We start from the raw sequence: 24,692 nt of genomic DNA on the forward strand, positions 1-24,692 counted from the left end.
TTGATTTTATCAAGCCAGCATATACTAAAATGCCTAAAGCTGTTTTACTCTCTTCAGCATATGTATTTGTAGTAACACTCCTTAGATAGAAAAATAAACACAACACATACCCTGCATACCACAGCAAGAGTTCCTCTGTGTCCATACTGTTAGAATCGCTAGATGAATACTACTTTATGCATCCTTCTGCAATGCAGCTGTTAATTCCGGAAATTTCCACAGTAAATGCAGTCTGCCAGTTGTCATGGAAACAGCCTGCTTCCTGGCACTACTAACAAAATAAGTATCTTTGCTAAGATCTAAGATGAGGCAAAAGGGAAAAACACTGAAAAAAGAAAGATGTCTAGAATTTCTCACTCTAAATATAAATTTTCAAATTCTGATACCCATATTCAGTGAACAGAAGGTATTAACTATGCAAATCTGCAGTATTTTGAAGTAGTACTGATCTATGAAGTAGAAAGCAATTTTTATCACCAAGGAAAAAAGTAAAATCAGATAAGATAAACATTCGTGTTTCATCTTGCTGCTATTGATAGCATACCCTAAGAACTAAGAGTATTCATCTGTACTCAGAGTTCACCATTAGAATAGTTTTTCTGAGCTGTTTTTCTTATAGAAGTTAGAAAAGCTGTCCTAAAAGAACAGGTTACAAGTTTTCCTGAAATCCTTTTCCTGTTTGGGCTTCGGTCGCCACTGGTGGCTAAAACAATCTATTCAGGTATGTAAGAAAGTAGAAAAGTTGAACGTGTATCTCAGGAGTTGTCACCAAAAAGCAGCCTTCTTAAGTACCTATTCTCAGAACATCAGGCGTAACTGACCATAATCCCCTCCTACCTGCCCTCTGAAACAATGTTTAGTTTCTATGACATTGCACCTTACTGATTTGTTCCCTACTTCTCAAGTGTCTTCCCTGTCTTTGTCAGTTGCTCCTATTCTACCCAACCTCTAAATGTTAGATTTCCTCAGGGCTCAGCCCTGAACCCAATTCTCTCATCAAGATACGCTCTCTACCTAGACAATGTTATGTATACACTGACAATTCTCAACCTTTCATCTCTAATCTACACCCTCTCCTCTAAGTAGCTGAACTCTTGATCTTCTATGCTCCCTCATCTACAGATGCTCCAAATCCAGTGGTCTCCACCTAAGTAATGGCAACTGAACACATCAGCGAACCAGAAATTCTTGAAGTCACTATGAACAGCTACCCCTCTTTCCCACCCACATTCAAATTAGTACCAGTTTTTGATAATGCTACCTTCAAAATTTCTTTGGAATTTGTCCATTTCCCTCTACCTCCACTGTCATCAACCTAAAATCATTCATTGTCATCCATTATGTTTTAGCTACACTAGCACAGCCTTACTAGGACTCCTCAATTCCATTCTTGCCTCCCTCCATTACATATTCTACATAGCAGCCTGAATAATTTTAGAATATAAACCAATCTTGTCACTTGCTTGCTTATAACCCTTCCAGATCTTCTCACTTCAGATACCATCCCAAGTCTTTACCAACAAGGCTGTACATTATCTGACCCATGACTACCTCTCCACATTTATTTTAAATTCATTTTTCTCCTCAATCACTATCTTATCAAGCTGGTATTCATTCAATTCCATGAAAAGCTGAATCCTTCCCACCTTGATATCTTGCAACTTCAAATACATGCTATTCTCTCCATCTGGAACATTCTTATCAGTCCCTTCCCCAAATCTACGAAAATCTACACAGGCTTAGAAGCCTTCAATGTATACCTCTTCAGCATCTCCACTCCTTTTTTATTCACTCATAGCATCTGGTTCTTTTCTTTCAACAGTATGTATATTTATAATTATTTATATTTTTACTTACATTTTAATTATTTAAGCTTATATATAAAATATATAATTTAAATATATAGACACATGTAGCTGAATGTCTGTGTCTACCATTAACTTTAATCTTCATGAAGCAGCAATCACATCTTTTCCAACATGAAATACCCTGTGCCTACCATAGTACCTAATAGAAGGTAGGCATTTAACAAACTGGTGACTGTATGGTAGGATATGTATTAGGTTGTTTTGGTTTCTGATAGCTATCAGTTGCTCAGAAAGCTCTGATGAAATCCCTGAACTCTATGTGATTGTCTTATATCCATTCCCCAATTCTACTCCCTTTCAAACTCCAAGATAAGGAATAACACACCTCTTATATTTGACTTTGACAGCTCCTCAGGAGAGAGGCAATAGTAACCACGTGTGTGAACTCACAATGGTCTCTGTACCAGTGGTTCTCAACCACGGACAATTTTGTACCTCATGAGTTATTTGAAAATATCTGGGGACAATTTTGGTTTTACAGCTGGGGGAAGAGAAGACTACTAGCATCTAGTGGGTAGAGTCCAGAAACGCTGCTAAACACCCAACAATGCACAGGGCAGTTCCCTGTAACAAAGAATTATCCAGCCTAAAATGTCAACAGTGCCAAGTTTGAGACAAAGCTACTTTCGGTCTCCTAAGACAGAATTGTTAAAAACTGTCACTCTCTGAAGAATAAACAAAAATACATTTCACCAGCACAAAGGTGTTCTTCACAATATTGTTTTTAAAAATGAAAATGATCTAATGGCTATCAGTAGGCATCTAGGTAAATAGACAATACACCCATGCAATATAATGAAAAATATATAACTCACTGAAAAAGAATAAGGTATATGCTAATTTAGAAATATCTTCAAGATGTACTAAGTGAAAAAAAATTCAAGCTGCAAAGCATGTATAAAATTTATTTTTGTATAAATATTTTCAAGGATTCACATAAATTATTATAATTATGCTATTTGAATAAGTTTTTCTGCAAAGACATTTCACATTTTTAAGGTTTATCTTTAGAGAGAACTATTAAGGGCACGAAGCTTACTTTTTATTTTATCACTTTCTGTACCAATTGAATTCTCTTACCAGAAGCATGTATTAATTTTTTAAAGGGTAACATGAACTAGATGGTAAGATTATGGGCCCTTTTGGTTTTCTTCCTTATACTTCTCTGTATTAGCAAGAAAGGGATGGGGGGGGGGGTGGCGAGGAAGAGGGAGGAAATGAAAGGGAAAGGCAAAGTGAGAGGAAAGGAAAAGAGGGTGGGAGGGAGGAAAGGAGAAAGGAAGACAGGCTAGTAAATCTTTTTAAATAAAAACACAGTAAAGAGGTATACCATACCATACCTGATGTGACTTGACAGATGTTCTAGATTAATCTTCAAAGATACTTAATAAACTTCTTAAGAATATTACTCTAGGTTTCTTTCAAACATCACCACAAGACAAACCAAAGGGGCAAAATATGTCACGATACTGTTCTGAAGCGTAAGAGCTGAATTCAATAAAAACAGTGTTCATGTACTTATCAAGAGACTGTTGAAACACACAGGTGTTGTGAGAACAAGGACAAAAAAAACACAAGGACTGTTCAGTGGGAGTATATAATATACTTACAATTTTTATTGTTATTGTTCTGTTTTTTTTAAGTATCATGTTCATATAGCAAAATGTACAAATCAGTTGGATGAGTTAACAAATGCATATACGCTTATTTCTCATACTTCTAACAAGTTAAAGAACATTCCATCACCCTGGAAAGTTGTCTTGTGTCATTCTTATCAGTCCCTCCCAGAGACAAATAGTTTCGATTTTGATCACAATAGACTAGTTTTGCCAACTTTAGAATTTCGTATAGATAGAATCAAGCAGTGTGTTCTCTTATGACTGGCTTCTGCTCAGCACTTCTGGAGATTCATCGATGTGATTATGGGCATCGGTACTACCTCATTTAATAATATACAGTCAGCTATCCATATCTGCAGTTCCTCATCCACAAATTCAACCAACCACATATTGAAAATATTTGAAAAAAGAAAAAGTTACATTGCTCCTGACATATACTGTGTAGTTATCCCTACAATGGTTGGGTCTGTACTGAACATGTGCATACTTTGTTCTTGTCATTATTCCCTAAATATAGTATAACTACTACTTACACAGCTTTTACATTAGGTATTATAATTAACCTAAGGATGATTTAAAGTATATAGGAGAATATGCATGTTATATGTAAACACTGTACCATTTTACATATGGAATATATGAGCATCCCCAGATTTTGGTATCCTCGTGGGTCCTAGAACCAATCCTTCCAGGATACCAAAAGATGATTGTACCACATTTTGTTTATCCATTCTCCCACCAATGGACATCTGGGTTGTTTCTAGTTTGAAGGCTCTTATAAAGTATTTATAAGCATTCATATGCAAGTCTTTCTGAGGACATTTTCATCTTTTGTCATTAACAAAGAAGAGAACTGCTAGGTAATGGGATAGATGGTTAACTTTATAAGAAACTTTCAAACAGTCTTCTAAAGTGGTGGTACCATTTTCTACTTCCCCAACAATGTATGAGAATTTTAGTTACACCATAGACTTGCCAAAATAGTCTGTGGTCTTTCAAATTTTATCCATTCTGGTAGGTGTGCAATGGTGTGAGCAAACGGATATGAACGAATGAATGAATGAATGAATGAATGTGTGTGTGTGTCTTTCTTCTGCTCAACCCCGCCCCCGGTTCTGGGCACAGAGCTCCTAAAACCCTTGGAAATTCCTAAATGTTAAGAGAATTCCATCCCTGACACAATGCTCCTAAAACCCTTATAAATTCTTACATAAAAAAATATTCTTACATGTTAAGAGGACTAAAGCATCTTTCGTTCTAATAAGGTGACTCTCCTTGGGCTCCTAGATAACGGCTGATCACCGAAAAGAACAAGCCATGATTATAAGCTTGGAATTTTCAGACCCAATCCCCATCTTCCAGAAAGGAAGACAGGCTGGAAACGAAATAAATAATTAATCATGCCTACATGAAGAAGCTGCCATAAAATTTCAATGGATGTTCAGAGAGTTTCTAGGTTGGTGAACACATCCATACCAGGAGGGTGACATACCCCAATCACATGGACAGAAGCTCCTGCATTTGGGATCCTCCCTAGATTATCTTGCCCTAGGTATCTCTTGTTCTGGCTGTTCATCTGTATCCTTTATCATATCTTTTAATAAGCTGGTGAACATAATAAAAGTGTTTCCCTGTGTGGGAAAACACTTTTTTTGATACAGACATACTTTCATTAAATAACTTTACAAGTTACTTGCAAGGTCAGTTCTGAAATGTTCTTTCATAAACAAGTTTGTTAGAAAAATAATGCCAAAATAAATCTATTTTAAGTCTCTAAAATATGACCAACTCTCCATCACACCATATCCAAAGTTAAGAAAAAAAAGGGTGGCTGTTTAAAAATAGCACTCATTCCCAATTTTGTGCACATTTTTTCCTTCATTCTTTTATGTCTGGTCTACAAGCCACTCTAGCAAATTAACCAAATCTGAGGAGAGGGTAGTTGGAACCTCCACTGTAGCCTATCTGATCTGAAGCATAGGTGATAACCTGAGCTTCTGACTAGCATCTGAAGTGGGGGTGGGAGGAGCAGTCTTGGGCCAAGCCTCTAACCTATAGGATCTGACACTATTTCTACGTAAATGATGTCAAAATTGAGTTAAATTGTAGAACATCCAGCTAGTGTGGGAGACTTGTTTGTTGTGGAGAAAAATGCCAACACATCTGGTGACCAAAAGTGTCAGAAGTGAAGTGTTCTGTGTAAGTAGTAGTAAAGGAGACAAAAAGAAAATGAAACACAATGTAGGTTTTTACATAGGTAAACTATCTGAGATTTTTCCTTTACAAATAGTTTTTCCTTGTGGTTTTATTTTGCATTTCCCTAATTATTATGCTGTTAAGCATGTTTTTCTTGTACTTATTATCTCTTCCTATACCTCTTTTGTAAAATGTCTTCAAGTCTTTAACTCATATTTTTAATTAGGTTGTTCTGTGTGTAGTTCATTATATATACTAAAGTCCTTTGTCAGATATAAACTATAAACATTTCCTCCCAGTATGAAGCTTGCCTGTTTATTAAGAAACTTCTGATGAGCAGAAATTTTGAATTTGATGAAATCTAATTCATAATTTAGTAGTGGTTATTTCTTTGTCCTGTCAAAGAAATACTTGTCTACACCAGATCACAAACCGATTTGAATATTTTGTTAGAAGCTTTATAGAATTTTTGCTTTTAGGTCTATGATCTAGCTCAATTAATTTTTACATTTGGTGTGAAGTAGGAATCACGGTTTATTCTGCTCCATACTTAGAGTTGTTCCATTACCATGAAAAGTCTATCCTTTTCCCCACTGAATGTAAAGGCACTCTGGTCAAAAATCAGTAACTGTATGTGTGTTTGTCTACTGAACTTTCCATTCTATCCCACTGATCAATCTATCCTTAATGCCCTTCCACAAAGCCATAATTAATATAAGTATAGTTAAAGTTGAAATCAGGTAGTTTAAGTCCTCTGACTTATTCTTTTACAAAATTGTTTTTGGCTATTCTAGGTTCTTTGCATTTCCATATAAATTTTAGACTATGTCAAATTACATATATTTTAATAGTTTGGTGGGATTTCACTGGGATTACACTGAACCAATAGTTAAGTGTGAGCAGAACAGATATTCTAGTAATATCGCAGCTTCTAATCCTTAAGCCTGGCATCTTGATACATGAATTTAGGTCTTTTACTTCTCTCAGTAATGTTTTGCAGTTTTCTTTTTTACTTTTAATTAAGTTTATTGGGCTAACATTGATTAATACAATTATATAATTTTCAGGCATACATTATCATTTGACACCTGTATATTCTATTGTGTGTTTACCAATCCGGTTTCCTTCAGCTACCATATATTTGACCGCCTTTACCCACTTCACCCTTCCCCTAAACCCTATTTTTGACCCCCACTAGTAACCACTAGCTTATACTCCACGCCATGAGACTCTGTCATGTTCATTTGTTGCTTTTAGGTTTATATCCCACATATAAGTGACAGCATGTGATTTTCAACTTTTTCTGTCTTGCTTATTTCGCTTGTTGTCATAAATGGCAGTATTTCATCTCTTCTTATGGCTGAGTCATATTCCATTGTATATATGTATCACAGCTTCTGTAGCCAATCCTCTATTGTAGAACGCTTTGTTTGCTTCCATAACCTGGCTGCTGTGAATAATGCTGCTATAAACATCAGTGTGCAGATATCTTTTCGGATGTATGTTTTCAAGTCTTTGGGATAAATACACAGTAGAGAGATTGCTGGATCATATAGTAAATCAATACTTAGTTTTTTGAGGAACCTCCATACTGTTTTCCATAGTGTCTGTACCAATTTGCAGTCCCATCAGCAGTGTAGGAGAGTTCTTTTTTCTCCGCATCCTCTCCAACACGTTATTACTTGTCCTGTTGATTATAGCTAATCTAACAGGTGTGAGGTTGTATCTCATTGTGGTTTTAATTTGCATTTCTCTAATAGCTACCGAAGTCGAGCATCACTTCAAATATTTGTTGGTCATTTGTATGCCATTTTGGGAGAAGTGTCTGTTCAGGTTCTGTGCCTATTTTTTGATTGGATTGTTTTGTTGTTGTTGTTGTTATTGAGTTGTATGAGTTCTTTGTATATTTTTGATATTAGGCCCACCCTTATCGGAGTTGTTGCTTGCAAATATATTTTCCCACTCAGATAGTTGTCTCTTTACCTTGTTGACGATTTCTTTTGCTGAGCGAAAGATTTTTCGTTTGATGTAGTCCCATTCATTTATTTTGGCTTTCTTTTCCCTTGTTTTTGAGGTCACATTCATAAAATGCTCTTTAAGCCCATGGTTCTTAAGTTTAGTTCCTATGTTTTCTTCTGTGCATTTTATTGTTTCAGGTCTTATACTCAGGTCCTTAATCCATTCTGAGTTAATTTTGGTGTGTGGTAATAGACAACAGTCTAGTTTCATTCTTTTGCAGGTGGCTTTCCAGTTTTCCCAGCACCATTCTCACTGTATATTTTTGGCTTTTTTTGTTGAAAAATATTTGCCCATATAAATATGGGTTTACTTCTGGACTCTTGATTCTGTTCCACTGGTCCATGTGTCTGTTTTGCTGCCAATACTGTCACTTTGTAGTATAATTTGAAGTCAGGCAGAGTGATGTCTCCAGCCTCATTTTTTTTTCTCAGGATGGCTTTGGTAATTCGGGGTGTTTCGTGCTTCCATACAAATCTGATGATTTTTTTGTTCTATTTCTTTAAAAAATGCCAATAAGATTTTGATGGGGATTGCAATAAATCTGTATTAGGCTTTAGGTAATGTGGTCATTCTAACTATGTTGATTCTTCAAGTCCAAGAACATGAAATATCTTTCCATTTCTTTGTATCTTCTTTGATTTCTTTTAATAGGGTCTTGTAGTTTTCGTTATATAGGTCCTTCACTTGTTTCGTTAAATTTATTCCTAGGTATTTTATTCTTTTTGTTGCAATTGCAAAAAGAATTATTTTTCCACTTCTTTTTCTATCACTTCATTATTAGAGGATAGGAACATTATGGATTTTTGAACTTTGATTTTGTATCCAGAAATTTTACTGTATTTGCTTATTGTTTCTAGTAGTGTTCTTGTGGAGTCTTTAGGGTTTTCTATATAGAGAATCATGCCATCCACAAGAAGTAAGTTTGACATCTTCATTTCTATTTAGATGCCTTTTATATCTTTCTCTTGCCTGACTGTACTCGCTAGGACCTCCAATGTTATATTGAGTAACAGTGGTGATAGTGGACAGCCTTGCCTTGTTCCTGATTTTGGAAGGTTTTTAGTTATTCACCATTAAGTATAATGTTGGCTGAAGGTTTGTAATAGGTGGCCTTTATTATGTTAAGATACTGTCCTTCAGATTTTGTTAAGTACTTTGATCATAAATAGATTCTGTATCTTGTTGAAAGCTTTTTCTGCATCTATTGATTCGATCAAATGATTATTTTTTTATGTGGTATGTCACATAAATCGATGTGTGTATGTTGAATCATCCTTGTGCCCCTTTGATGAAACTCAGTGGATTGTGGTGTATAATCTTTTTAATATGTTGCTGTATTCAGTTTGCTGGTATCTTATTTAGGAATTTTGCATCTGTGTTCATGAGAGATATTGGTCTGTAATTTTCTTTTTCTGTTTATCTTTACCAGGTTTTGGTATGAGAGTAATACTGGCCTCATAAAATGAATTGGGAAGTATTGCCTCCTCTTTGATTTTTGGGAAGAGTTTGAGAATAGGTATTAAATCTTCTTTGAATGTTTGGTGGAATTCACTGGTGAAGCCATCTGGTCCTGGACTTTTACTTTTTGGTAGGTTTTTGATGATTGTTTCAATTTCCATACTGCTGATCAGTCTATTTAGATTTTCCAGTTCTCCTTGATTCAATCTAGGAAGACTGTATTTTTCTTAGTACTGGTCCACTTCTTCTAGGTTATTAAATTTGGTGTTATATATTTTTCTTAGTGTTCTTGTATGATCTTTTTTTTCCCACTATGTCAGTTGTAATTTCTCCTCTTTCATCCCTGATTTTATTTGTGTCTTCTCATTTTTCTTTACTGAGTCTAGCCATGGGTTTGTCAATTTTATTAACCTTCTCAAAGAACCAGCTCTTTGTTGCATATATTTTTTCTATTTTTTTGTTTGTTTTTAATTTCATTTATTCCTGATCTAATTTTGATTCTTTCTTTCTGCTGACTTTAGGCTTCATTTATTCTTCCTTTTCTAGTTTTTTAAGATGAAGTGTTAGGTTGTTTCTTTGGGCTCATTCTTGCTTTTGGAGATAGGCCTGTAATGATATGAACTTTTCCTCTTATGACCGTGTCCCAAAAGTTTTGATGTGTTGAACTATCATTATCATTTGTTTCTATGTATCTCTTGACCTCTGTTTTTATTTCTTCTCTGACCCAGTTATTCTTCAGTAGCATGTTGTTTAATCTCCATGTATTTGTGGTTCTTCCTGCTTTCTTTTTGCAGCTGATCTCTAGTTTCAAAGCATTACGATCAGAGAATATGGTTGGTATGATTTCAACCCTCTTATACATATATATTTTTTAAAGTAATAGAGAAAACTATAGCCCATAACACATGGTGGGATGGAAGCATGCAACAGAAATGAGAGATAAATAATGGTCACAAGAGAACCTGAGACAGGATCCACAGTTGGAAAGTATGAAGGCCTAGAAACATATGAGTTCATTAAAATTCTTTCTAGAAGAAAGGTCTAGTCAGTTCCTCCTTTCTTCTCCATACTGCCCTCAGAATAAAAATAAAAATAAACAGCATGTCTCTAAAAAATATAAACATAGTATCTGGAAAGAATTCAGCCTCTTAGGGGAATGTATTCTGGCATCTAGAATACTCATGGCCTGACATCCAACTCCCAGAAAAGTAAAGTTGAGCTCACCATATGATCACCAATAACTAGAGCTTCCAATGAACCTTTTAATTTTCTCATCCTCAATTATTAATAGACAATCAAGAATTATAAGATGTGTGGGGAAAAAAACCTGAAATATAGGAGAAAGACAAGAACCAAAGAAAAACTGACCCTTGAGGAAACAGATTACATAAAGGAAAGAAAAGAACTTTAAAATTCCAATTTACATCTATAAAGTAAGAATAAGATACTAAGAAAAACCCACAATCAACTCTGGTAAATTAAAATTAATTGCCAAAATAGAATATTCCATAGAAAGTTCAGAAAATAAAAGAAATCTCCTAAGATACAGAGCAAGAAAAAATGAGATGGAAAATATGAAAGAAAAGTCAAAAACCTAGGGAATTCAAGAGGCCCAATACCCAAACGGTAGACATTTCAGGAAGAGAGAATAGTAAAAACACGAAGGAACCTATCAAAAGAAAACCACAAAAATTTTCTCAAAAACAGATACACAAATCTTCAAACTAAAAATTCATCCAGTACACAGAAAGATGATCCGAACCTAAGTATATCCTTATATAATTACAGAACACCAACAATAAAGAAAAAATGCTAAAAGTTTCCAGTGATAGAAATAGGTAATATATAAGTAACATTTCTGCTACAATTAAATAGATCCACACTAGTATCCAAAACTTATCTTGCACTCACTAGAATGTAATTCTCCCTTCTCTCCACCTATCTATTCTCTATGCGTTTTTCAAAATGCAATTCAAATATTGTTCCTTTGTGAAACTTTTCACCAAGTTTTTTATCTAAAATGATCTTACCCCCTCCTGCATCATTCATTTGACATTCAATCTGTATTACCTTATACCCTACTTCTTGGAATTTATTTTAGCTGTTCAATCTCAGAAAATAAGAACATTGTCTTCTTTTTTTTTTTTTTTTTTAATCTTTAACAGAATCCTGCAGCCAGGGGACATCAAATACTAAATTATCTGAAAGTAGTTCCTAGGACATATCTTAACTTCATTAGTTACTTATATTTCACTTTGTCTTTTCCTAAATTCATGAAAACATTTTATATTTATATCTGTAACTAAAGTTCAAGGAAAACTGAGTTCAAGGAAATTTTAGAAGGAGGAAGCACATATAAATAGCACAGAGGTATCTTTTTCAAAGCCCCCACAAACTTCAAGTTACATTTTTTAATAGCAAATTACTTATCCTAAACAGTGACTAACAGTGATTTTCAGTGCCTGAAAGTCCACAACTTTGAGGAAGAACACAAAAGGATACCTTTATGGAAGGGGGTGACAAAGTAAAGGCTATCCGCTGCCCTAAATAGTGAAACAATTGTCTTTGACCAATATCTATACAGGTAGTTGCTATTCCCGATCCAGATAACAAAGCAGTGCAATAATAAAATTTAAAGTCTGGGTCTAGAATTTTACATACCAGAATCAAATTCTAAAAATTCTATCAAGCAATAAAAACTTTCTCCTCTAAAACTTCAACACCTGCTGGGAAAAGACAAAGGATAAGAAACCTAGCTTGTTATAGGATAACTATAAAGTTTAAGAAGTACTAAGAGTTTCCTTCCTTAATACTATAGTCCCTATCTGATGTTTTAGTGAAGGTAAGAAGGTTGAGTTCTGACAAGAAATCTCACTTTGAACACCTGTCTCATAAAACTGACAGACACCATCCCGGTCAAATCAACTGTTACTCCAATTTTCATTTAAAGTATTTTTCACTCCCTCTAAGGTTATAGGTGAAAGCATAAGAGTGGATACACACACATACACGTTACTCCCTTCTAGCTGTTTTAAAAATAAAATACTTTCAGCATCCCTACTGCAAGATACTCTTCCTCTACCAATTTGTTATTGTTCGCAAATACAATGCATACCTAACATCGGAAGGAAATAAATAACAGTAAGTGTGCCTCTTTGGTAAGAATAAATATATTTGCAGTCTAATAAAGTGTGAATACAAATTGTTGAGAAATTACTAAAGTAATGTATTCTGACAGCTTTTTTAACCATATCTTCCACTACTTGCCTTATAGTTCCTCAATACCTGAACTAGGTGAAAATTATTTTTATGAACATGAACCTAAATTTAAAACTACTGCTTTTGTCTACGGCCATGCCACCTTGAATGTGCCCAATCTTGTCTGATCTCAGAAGCTAAGCAGGGTCAGGCCTGGTTAGTACCTGAATGGGAGACCACCTAGGAATTCCAGGTGCTGTAGGCGTAAAAATAAACAAATTGAAAAAAAATAAAACTACTGCTTTTGACCCTGTCCATGATAGGTTTTTTTGGGAGGAAGAACTCATTATTAATTAATATATCACTTCAATTCAAATGTTCCTGTTAAATATTATTTTCTAAAATATTTTTAAAAGGTAGTATTTTCAGCAAGATAACATCATTTCTATTTTTTGATAAAAAATATTCAGGGAACAAACTTAAAAAATAATCACTAACACCTGTACACTGACATGTACACATTTTTCCAACTTACTGTGACATGGAAATCTTTCAGGAATTCAGTTTATTAAGAATGGGAATCTATTTTGTCGCCTAGTCAGTGGTGATTATTTGTGCAGATCTACAGGGGAGAGTTAAGTTTCCTAAGTACTACTTAAATTTTAACTGAAAATCCAGAAGAAAAGGTATAAACAATATTCTCAGTTCAGTGAGAGAGAAATTAAAAAGATATAAATATATCTAAACATTCGGCTATTTTCTCCCTTCAAGTAAACCTTAAAAGGAAAATTTTGTTTACCTACTTCATAGTATAGCACCAATAGCTTTCTATTTAAGTTCAAATAGTAATACTTCAAATGGCCCATAAAAATAATGGAAATACCAACCCCTCAACTCAAAAATTTTAGAAAATACAGTAACTTTAAAACCTTTGCTTGAGTTGAGTCTTTTATTTGATTACCAGAAATACTCACATGTGTGGGTTTTGAACTCCTGTAGGATTGGGATTCAGAGTAAACCTTGCTGTAGATTTGAAAGGTGGATTTGCAAAATTCAACTTCAGTGCTTTGCGTTTACCTAAGAAATAACAAATAAAAAGTAAAAGTTTCAAGTACTATAAAACAGGTACTATTCTGAGGGCATAAGAAATTCACACCAAAAGGCAGAAAAACTTGCTTTAACATATAGTTAATATAATATTTGGAAAGATAACAGAATTTATCAGAATTAAGAAAAAGTAAAATAAACTGATCTAAAGTTATTATCCATAAATTATTCATTATGCTCCAGTAAAACAGAAAACAATGTTCAGTGCTTCAAGGTTATATTGTTCAGAAATGCTAACATTTTTGTAAACAAAAATACCACTATAAAAATCATGTATCTCAGCAGATATATTGGAAAATACTAAACTAATATCTCTCCAGTATTATACTTTAATGCCTTAGTTTAATAAAAATTGTTTTCTCTCAAATATAATATAAACGACTAAGTGACTAACTGGAAGCATTTGCAACCATAATGGTCTAAAAAAATATCATGGTAGAGTCAACTTCAAATTAATAACACAGTTATTTCAAATAACTGTTTATTTTGAATAATTTATGAGTGGGGGAGGAAGGAGATATCAATGTTTTATATTATATAAACCAAATGTGTCCAGTATAAAAAAGCTGAAAGATTTCAAAAAAGATAAAACAAAAAATACATAAAATATCACATATACACCTATAAAATATATAGGGTTTTTAAAAATATTTATACAAACTAACCATTGTCTATTGAAGACGATTTCTATACATAGATATGTTTTTCTTTACAATTAAAATCACATGATACTGTTTCGTAACATGCTTTACTCACTAACCATATTTCTTTCTATCTCAATAAATCTTACAAATCATTTTTTTTTAGGATTCTAGTAAAGAAACTTTATAACACAGTTGGGTTTTTAAGCATTTTTAAGCACATCTTGGTTTCATGTACAATTAGGGATATTTTTTCCAGAATTTACTTCTCAACATTTATCATACATGTATCGACCTACTCAAACATCTCTGCAATCCAATTTCCCACCTCAGTGAATTCAAAAGATATATTAGAGGGCTCAATCTGCTCAGCCTAGTACTTTCAATAAGACTTGAAAGTTCGAGTATGCCACACTAATTGGACAAGGCTGCAGGACAAGGGCACAGACGTGGCCCCTGGATCAGCTTTTAGTGGTGGACCTTTCTACAGAATAATGTGAATTCTCAAGCACAGACACATCATTTTCAGAAATAAGCATAGTACAACACAAATTTTCCATATAATTGGCCTTTCAGGCACCAAATATTTACTTTGAAATAATTTTTATTTGACAGCAAGTAGAGTAAGTTTTGCAAACTATACATGCAAAAGGTATTCTATGAAAAATGGCAGATTTGGCTTATTAAAGAGCAAATTCTGTGTATTACAAAAACCTTTACAAAATTACAATGAAAATTTGGGAAAATCCTTGCGATACGAAATCAGAAACTCATATAAAGACATTACACAAATCAAAAACAATAGAAAAAAATGGCTAGGATATGTATGATCAGTAAAGCAAAATTAAGAATTATGAAAGGTACTAACACCAAAAACAGTTAAAATTTTTGTTCATGTGAAATTGGTAAAGTGTAGAGGTTTTACTTTATACATACATATATTTTTTTTAATGATAACGTGTTGATCAAAGTGACTAGGTAAAATAATCACTAGTACAATACATTGCTGGTGAAAAAGAGATAAAATTTTTCTGGTGAGAGGTTTAGTTATATACAAGAAAAATTTTAAACGAATATATTTACTTCCTGGAAATTTGTCTTTAGAAAATATTTAAAGGTACAGGATTAGTCCCAGGTCTTGAAACTTAATGGAACTTCCTCTGCTGAATTTCGAAATTGCTTGGAACAGCTGACTCTTTTCTTCCTTCAATTTTATCCAATGCCTAACCCACCAGTGTATTTGGAAGCAGAAAACTTGTTTTATTTTTAGGTCCACAGATAGAGAAAAATTTTGAGTTAAAATGGATCATCCATACCTGATTTAGCTGACATTTAGGGTTGTTGGATTGAGTAAATATATTTTGCACATGGAGAAGATGTGACTATTTGGGGGCCAGAAGGCATACTGTAGCTGACTGAATAGTGGCCCCCAAAGATACCACATTGTAATTCCTGGAATCTATGAATGCTATTTTATATTGGAAAGTTTCTGGAGATAAAATTAGTTAAGGACTTTTGCGATCATAAATTTGGATAAGCTCAATACTCACAAACACCTCAAATCAAAGCTGAACACTGCCTGTCATGTGGTCTGAAACCACCGGGTACATCATCTATGATCTCTATATGTATAAAACTGATAAAAGACTAAGATCAAATGCAGGACAATAACAGAACAAAGAATCATTGTGAAAACCACCCAAAGAAAAACACCAAAATTGGCCCATTCTTCAAAAGCCCAATTTGAGGAGATAGTAGCTAACTTTTAAATTAAATTAAAACAAACTTTTATTGAAAACAAACATTGATATATAATACACAGAGATTCTTTTTCGGCACTGCATTCATATTTAAATAAAAATAAATTGAGGTCTTTAAAAGACATATACTGGAAAAATGAATAAGCACATGTGTAACGGAATGTGACTTAACTTACATAAACTAAATTTAAACATACTCTATACTTCAGAAATATCTTCAACTATCTTGAAAACTAAGTATATATTCTGTTCTTGCACTAATAAAATACACTAAATAATTCTATAAAACTTCAAAGCCTCTTTTAAGCATAGGTGACTCAGATTAAAACTGGAGCCAGGGGATTAGGGTATGATCAAGTTCCATGACCTGTTCTCAGTAGTTCAGTATTCCAACTGTCTAAGTCATGATCAGTTTAAGATGAACTCATTATAAATTTGTAATTAAAATTCCCCCTTTGGTGAGACTGTCACCAAATAATCAATTCCTAATCAATCAACAAGATAAAAAGGCTTCCCTTTATCTGCCACAGGATAGAAACCAGGCATGACAAAACAGCTTAAATTTATAAGATGAGAGAGAAGATCTAGATCTTCTCTACTATGAGAAAGGATGGTCTTTGCATACCTAAAACCTAAGTTCAGTGCCTGATATAGAAAATGCTTTCAAATGTTCATTGATCTGGGAATAAATCTGACATGGACAGCGCTAGACAACTTAGGTACAGGTCAAATTAGCTACAAAAAGTTTCTATTGTTTACAACCAAGAACCTGACTGATGAGAAAAACAATATATGTCATCATCTCATCACGTTTCCAAAGCACTGCTATATCCTTTAGGGCAACAATGCCTAATTTTTTTCATGCTCTGGCTGTTAGAGAAAATGAGGACATTTGTTCAACACACTGGGAAAATTAGAATCATAGCTAGCCCAGAGGCTGGCCTATGTGGTTCAGCAGCCTTAGGCCCACTTGACCACTCCACAGACTGAGGGGATCAATCTCTGCACCACCTTTAAAATTCAAGTTTCAAAGCTCTCCCTTAAGAGAACACCCAGTACTATTTGAACAACTGTGTCACATCATCTAAGACAATTTCCTCCTCAGAGTTCTCAGAGGATTCCTAAGCACTGAATCTTTAAGAATATTCAGAACTATGATTCTAAAGAACAAGAATTTGTCCAAGCATATACATATATTCACAAAGGCCTACATATATCTTTTGCTGTAATTCTGACCACAGAGCAACTCATAGGTTCACAGAATACTGAAGTTGGAAGGAAAACATCTTTCAGCTTTATCTGGCCTTAAGCAAGATGATAAAGAGCCCTGAATATTCTCCCTTCACCATCTTCTCAAGTGGCACAAACCTTTAAATAGTGTTTTCTACAATCAGCTAAGCTGGCCCAATAGTTGAGTTCAACCTTGGCCAAATATCCCACCAACTGCAGCTGAGAGTCTACTGCTCAAATATGGAAAAGGACCATTCTGTAATCTAGGTTACCAAAAGCATTTCTACTTCACCTTCCATAGATGAGGAAAACGTGTCATTTCCTCGTTATTCATTAAGCAGTATTATTTATAGTTTTCAAAAACATTAAAACCAGTCTGTCCTCAGGCGGTATTATGTTTACACTGAATTCACCTTGTAACCCTCTCCCATTCTCCTCAAGGCTGTTCTCATCATCAAATTGTGAACAATTTTTGGTTCTAAATGTTTAATATTATTAATTTATCTTTGAGCTCTGCAAAATCACCTATAATAGGTAACCAGAACAAAATAGCAGTTCGACAAATACTGATTGAATTAGAATTATTAGATTGTTTTTTGTCAACAATGTACTACCCTCTCATACAACCTAGTGGGCTTTTCTTTTATTGTTATCATAGGAAAGCAAGATCCTATTACCCTTAGAGTAAGATTGAGAGCACAGGAATCCTCCCACCAAACCTGTGAAAATGGAGACCATCTCTAAAATATTTTAGTCAAACCACGTTTCTTCAACACCAATGATTTCACCAAATTTGAAACAGTAATAGTAATGTTCTTATTGTTGATGGCAATAAAGATCACTGAAGGAACTGTAATATGTAACAGCTGCTTCTAGAGAATGGCTTTTTCGATATAATACTAATGGATCACTGTGGGTTAGGTGGTAGACTGATACAAAAATAGCCACCAATGAATCACAGCTCTCTGTGTTCATACCACTTTGCAATATGACTTTGCTGCTCCTCCCATTAATAGGTGAAGTCTATTTCTCTACTTCTTGAATCTGGGCTGGCCTCGGGATTTACTTTGACCAGAAAAATACAGCAGAAAGGATGTTTAATGACTTTCAAAGATAAGCCTTATGAGGACTTGTGGCTTTCATTTTCATCCTCTTGGAAAGCTACAGAATCTAAACATAAAGTGGTTTAGTCTAGCTTCCTTGATGATGAAAAGGCCATATGAAGTGAGAGGTCCAGAAGTCCCAGCCATCCCAGTTGAGCTTAGTCTCCCCCAATACACCTACTAGCTAAAATGTAGACATGTGAATGAGTTCAAGTGACATCTACAGAACTATCACTCAACTAACAAATAGAATCATGAAAATTAAACAGTTGCTCTTTTACACCACTACTCACAGGCCAAAGGAGCTAGGTAAGAATAAACAAAAGTTAACCAGTCACTCACTCTTTCAGAACTCCCACTACCACAGGGAAACCAACACAGGGGAAAGTGAGAACCTGAAGAACAATGAATAGGTCCCTCATAAAACACCTTCAAGAATACTGATGTCTGACCTACAAGTACTAAAAGCAACCCACCAGCGTTGTGGATGGGGGAAAGGACTGCCTTAAATTCTCATTTCTCCCTTGGGTCTAATTCTTCATACCTCATTTCCAAAAGAAAAAGAGAATCCAGAAAAACTTTTAATATTATTTGTAATCACTGGTTATGAAATGAGGAACACACAATTCCAACTATACAACTTTATATACAATTTCAGAAATGAGGAAATAAAGTAGTAGACAAGAACTTACTTTCATCCCCTTTTCTGCCAAAATTACTACAGTGATGAGTGCCCTAATCCATTTCATAAGTGCAAGAGAATAATAGAGGAAGGATGTTTGACTTGGAATTAGAAAAAAAATGGGAAACTGTCAGTTTTATCCTAGACTTGCAATCTCAGGCATTCTAAGTATTAAATGAGCTACTGACAGCTAATATTATATTGTCCTCCTCCTCCTCTAGCCTTTGATGCATAGGAGTGGGCGATCTCCAAAAATTCATAAATTGCACCTAGAACTTTGAAATCCCATTAATAAACTAAAACACTGTTATTCAACCATGCAGTTAAGCATTTTGGAAACTAGATTGTTCTGAGTTTGTATAAGAAACCAAGTAAATATGCCAACAAGACCTTTTAATGAATTTTAACACTTTTGTGTAAGATGGATTTGGGGGAAGTCCAATGTAATAATTTACATAGCCATAGGGGCAGAAATATCACAATTATACTCAAGCTAGTGTGCCTGGCAATGGAGACAAAAAGATAGATAAGGTAGCTGACCTATCCACAAAAACTATTTTGTTTGGCATCCTGCCAAAATTAAAAAGTAATGTGGTAGGAGGAAACTAAAGGTAGGAATAAGGAAGAAAATTATTTTTGCTAAATGCTAAATGATCACCACTGAAATACTGGTAAGGCTAAAAACAGGAATATTTCTACGATCTAGTCATGTATACATTTATAAAATCAAGATAAAAACAGTCCCTTACTTGGCAACATTGCTGTGGTGAGGATTACTATACCTTAAAAATTCAAAGGTGGGTAAACAGTAACTATGAAAAAAATGGTAATTACTATATTAGTCACTAAGCATTAAAACCTGTTTGAAAAGTTAGTATATTACATTCTCAAAAAGCAAAAAAAAACTGGAAAAAGTATGTCTCATACCTTCTGAACCAACAAAACATATGAGCAACAAGAAATTCAGCTTGCTTTATGGGTTAGTTCAAACTACTATCTCATAAAAATCACTATTCCTATCCAAATCCAGCACCCCAACAGTGTTCAATTAGAAACTAGAAAAAACAACATAGAGTGGTAGAGCCAGTATACCTAGTTTTCAAACTCATCTCTGCTACTACTAGCTATATACTTTGGGCAAGTAAATTCACCTCTCTGTCTCAGTCTTATTCCTACCAAATGAGATTAATGTTACCTTCCTCAAAGGGGCCTTGAGAGAAGTAAAGGTGTTAATGTTTAACAGTGTCAGCCACATCATCACTTATTTTTTCCCAGTGTTTATTATCAATTATATCAAAGTTTATGATGGTGAGGTTCTGAACAAGGATGGTATTTTCATCAATCAATGCTTCCCAAATGTTAAACGTTTTCATCTGACAAGCTTGGACCTTAGAGGCTCAGCTGTCAAAGAAAAGAACCAAAATAATTCACCAGCATTCCTGAACTCTGGACGATGATTCATAGTCTTCTCCTTGGGTAGAAAGTTTTTTTTGTTTTTTTGTTTTTAACCTAGAATATCGAGGATTCTGTTATTCCTCTATCAGGTCCTGAAGGGGTACTGCTTTTACACAAAGGTATAACAGCTTCTAGCAGAATCTTATAGACTTCAGACAACGGCAAAAGAAGCATTTTTGTAGACTACATTTTACTATAAGGCTCTTCTTGTCCAGTTAATAGAATTCTTCAGGGAGAGTTTGAAGGCTTAAAAGCCCTAAACTTTTCACAAGTTGATCATCTTACAAGAAAAAAAAATTTTAACTCATTTTCCAACATAGTAAAAAGGAGAATTTATCAAGTTTCATGAAATGAAATTTACAATATGCCCTAAAATCCTTCTGAACCTAATATTAGAAACTCCTAATTGATTCTTCATTCTGATTCAGTTTATAATCAATTCTAACATTGATTATATGAGCCCCCCTATAATCCCAGTAATTTTAACTCAATTATGCACAATGTCACTACTGTGAGTTTCTATAGGTAGCCATGCCTTTGAGCTAGCGATTAATTAAAGCCAACAATAGCATTGCTTTTGATCAGACTCTGAGCCAGATGTCAATTACGAGCAAGCAAATATAATTTCAGGCTAAACTGGCCAAGCCCTGATTAACTCAAACTCCTCAAAAATACCCAGGGCACTAATGCAGGAAGACCCTGCTGGGATTACCAACAAAGCACTAATGTCAATGCTTTACTGATATAAATTTAGCTTGAGATGATTGTCCACACAGTAATGCAAACAGAAGCAAACAAATTCTGTTGAGCCAAATCCTGGCTTTGGATCTCCACCGTCCCAAGTTCTCCTGTGAGGTCCACAGCTTCATTGAGGGGCGGAAAGAAAATACCCTTGTCTGAACCACCTAACCTCAACTGAAATCACTACCTTCTGAAATGACAAACTGAAGGGGTTAGGGAAGGGAGTATAAGGGCCTTACTAATTGATATGACAGCAAATATCCCAATGAGAAAATAAAGAATGTAAACAGGTAATCAAAATACAAATAAACCATTAACATGAAAAAATTACCAAATTCTTCCAGTTATCAAAAAATTGAAATTCAATTTTTGCCTTTAAAATCAGACATATATAAAAAGAATCCTATCAATGTTAACAAGAAGCAGGTAGTCTATTCTGAATTTATCATAGTTGTACTTTTACATCTATTTGTCGTTATTTGATATCTACCTTCCCTACCACATCATAAGCTCCAGGAGGGTAGAAATTCTATTTCTCATGTGTCTCAATGCCTAGAATTATGCCAGACATATAAATCCTTAACATTTGTTCAATAAACAAATGAACAAAGGCCAATGAATGAACAAGCAAACTACTACTAGGAATATAAATTGGGCCACTTTCTAAGAGGGCAGTATCTAGCCAATATCTCAAACTGTCCTTACGATTAACCCAATAACATCATTCCTAAGAATTAATCCTTTAGGAAGTTAAAGAATATGCAAATAAAGTCATTTAAAGCAGTGATATTTATGTTAGATTGGTTACAAAAACTATGGCACATCCATAACTAGAATATAACACTGCCATTAAAAAAACCATAAAAGGCTACTGACATGAGAAAATATGAATAAATAGTAAATAGTTTTTTAAGTTGGATACTAAGGAATGTGTCTAATAAGTTATCATTTTAGGAAAGCATATGTGAGTATGATAATTTATAATACACACAGGCCATTCTCTAAAATATCACTAGTGATAAATTCAAGGTGCTAGAATTAAAGGTACTTTTTTTTTCTTTTGCTACTTTGCTGTTTGTTTTACTACAGTACGCATTTTTTGTTTGTTTTAGTTATAATCACCTTGTTACTCATACCAGAGCTTTCTAAAAGGGACCAATCTTACTGAGTCCTAGAGAACAAGTTAAAAAATAGCCTGAAAAAATACAAATATAGACATTTTCCTATACTTGTTAATATAACTTGGATATTTCCATACCCTAATTATTTTGTAATATTTCACAAATGATATCTTTCAAGATTTTTGGAAGTATATATGGATCGGCTAAATTTAACAATATTTTAATCTCCAACAAAATAGTTAGAAAGGCTCATCAACAATACAATCCTCCCCATAAGACCATGCTCCAATGATTTTGCAGGCACGGCCCCCGTGGGAATCTAAAAAGAGTTGGAATTCCAGTTATACACCCACCTTGAGAAGTTTCCAAATGGATATTCAAAAGGTGGTAGCCATTACTGTCAGCATAACCTCCACGCCAGTTTAGGGACAGGAAGAAGAATGTGCTAATAATTCTGAGCTCCTCATTTGTCTCCAGCTTGTTTGGAGTTCTCTTTTATACCATCATCCTCATAATCCTTATTAAGGCCTGCCACACACACCTACACTAATTCCATTCACATAGAAGCACTATTGCTACACACAGTGTTCAAAGTTCTAGCTAGGAAGGGGAAATGGTTATAGCATAGCAAATCAGTAAAGGTACTCAGCACCTTGTTCTGGTGCTCAGAACACTTTTTAAATCCATGAAATGGCTAAAACACAGCCAAATCCAAAGAGCATTTATATTTTAAGCCTCAAATTTGTGAACAGATCAACAAGGGCCCTATGGAGACAAGTGAGACAAATGCCATGTTGATCAACTCCAAAAAAACTTTCTATGCAGAATGGTCAAAGTGATCCCCTCTGTGATGTGAAGCATACATACAGTGACCTCTGCCTTCCAATCTGACCCTTTAACATTCTAATTAAGCTCATCAGCTCCCCAAAGTTTTAAGTTACTGCCGTACCATGCACCCATAGCACGATATTAGGATTTCTGGAAAATCATCCATATAACTGACTCTTACTTTTTGATAGCCATCTTTTATTGGGTCAAGGCACATAATATATAAACTTAGGAAAGTTGTGTCAAAAAAAGTCAGAAGGCTTCTTGCAATTTTTTTATCAATATCCCAGTAGCTTCCAGTCACCCTTACTGTCGAGGCAGAGGCACATATCACGCAGCAGCTATTCTCACAACAGCCTGTTTGAACTCCAACAAGGAAGCAAGTGCCCACTGGTCTTCAGTCACACTTATTTTTCCTGTGTGGTAAACCCACAGCATCCTACCATGGCCATTTTAATTTTCTACCACTCATACTTGAAATAAGCACATTAACCATTAATATTTTTTCAATTAGTACTTCAAACCCTTTTCATATGTGCCATGATCTGAAGAAAAGAACATTTGTCCAATACAGTGAAGAAAAAACAAGGCTGTTCTTGGCTAAAGACCAGACCTAGAGCTCTAGGAAGTGGCTCCAGGCCACAGGGCTAAAGGATCTATATTTCAACTGACAGGTAATATATTCCAGCAGCACCCAAACTGAGGAGCTACCAAAACAACCGGATCTGACTTCTCCTTCTTGAAAAGCTTACTTACAACATTACTAACCACACAATAAAGCCAGATTTTCATCAAATGTTAATTTCTTTCCTTATCAGATAAAAATGCCCATCAGGATTCCCAGTAGTCATAAATAATTAACTCTTCTATACTCAGTCATACATGAACTTCATTACCAAGCAGATTAGGATAAAGAAAGCTATAAGAAAAACGCAGTTAATTGAAGGTACCCCTTTGGTGCTAGGAAATAGGGCATGTAGATTCTCTTCACAACAGAAACACCATCCACTGGCCAAAATGATATTGAGTATCCACTCATCTTTACAGGTAACTTTAGATTAGCCCCACCAGAAACCTTACAGATTCAAAGGTAGGGGTCTATTAGGTGCAAGGTAGTTTTGCTATAGACAGTTCTGTGATATTATTAAAAAATATATTTTTATAGGTCCCTAAAAATATTTTTTAATTATATATTTTTGAAAGTTTGCATTATGCCACTTTGCTTTTACTAAAGACCTGCACTAGTTCCTGTTTTTGCTGAAAATAATCCTAAGAGAATTTTTGCTCTTATGAAAACGGCAAAAAACAAAAATATCATTCAGCATTTGTTTTGCAGCAAGCCATTACTGAGGCAGTGCACCCTCAAGCAATGTGAGTGGCACCACTAAGTTCCTCCCCAGGAACTCTTCTCACCATCTCAGCATCAAGCACCATAACTTTGAACTGTGACTGTGATCATCTGTGCTTTGATTTACTTGGAACATCCATGTAAGACATGTCCAAAGGTATCATAAAAACCTAAAAAAGCTCATATGGTTGTTAGGCTTAGGGTAAAACTGAATGTAATTAAGTATTTCGATTGTGGTGAACAAAATAAAACACTGAGTGTCCCCAGGCCCAAAGTTCAACACTTGCACAAAATTTTTTCCATATAAATAAATGAATG

At 34.6% G+C, this 24,692-nt stretch overlaps 1 protein-coding gene and 1 pseudogene across 4 annotated transcripts in view; one reads left to right on the forward strand and one right to left on the reverse strand.

Moving 5' to 3' along the window:
* Positions 1-24,692, reverse strand: part of MAP2K4 (mitogen-activated protein kinase kinase 4) — a 100,202-nt gene that overhangs the window by 55,175 nt on the left and 20,335 nt on the right. For 3 of the 4 annotated variants that reach the window (XM_016158073.2, XM_016158072.2, XM_016158071.2), the window contains one exon: positions 13,333-13,435. In XM_016158073.2, coding sequence (XP_016013559.1) covers positions 13,333-13,435 — 103 coding nt within the window. Of the gene's footprint in view, positions 1-110; positions 1,836-13,332; positions 13,436-24,692 lie in introns of those variants that run through there. The other variant, XM_016158074.2, reaches the window with a different exon arrangement.
* On the forward strand, positions 12,505-12,623 carry LOC118604683 (annotated as a pseudogene).

This window comes from Rousettus aegyptiacus, unplaced genomic scaffold, assembly GCF_014176215.1.
Source record: "Rousettus aegyptiacus isolate mRouAeg1 unplaced genomic scaffold, mRouAeg1.p scaffold_m13_p_6, whole genome shotgun sequence".
Taxonomy (NCBI): domain Eukaryota; kingdom Metazoa; phylum Chordata; class Mammalia; order Chiroptera; family Pteropodidae; genus Rousettus; species Rousettus aegyptiacus.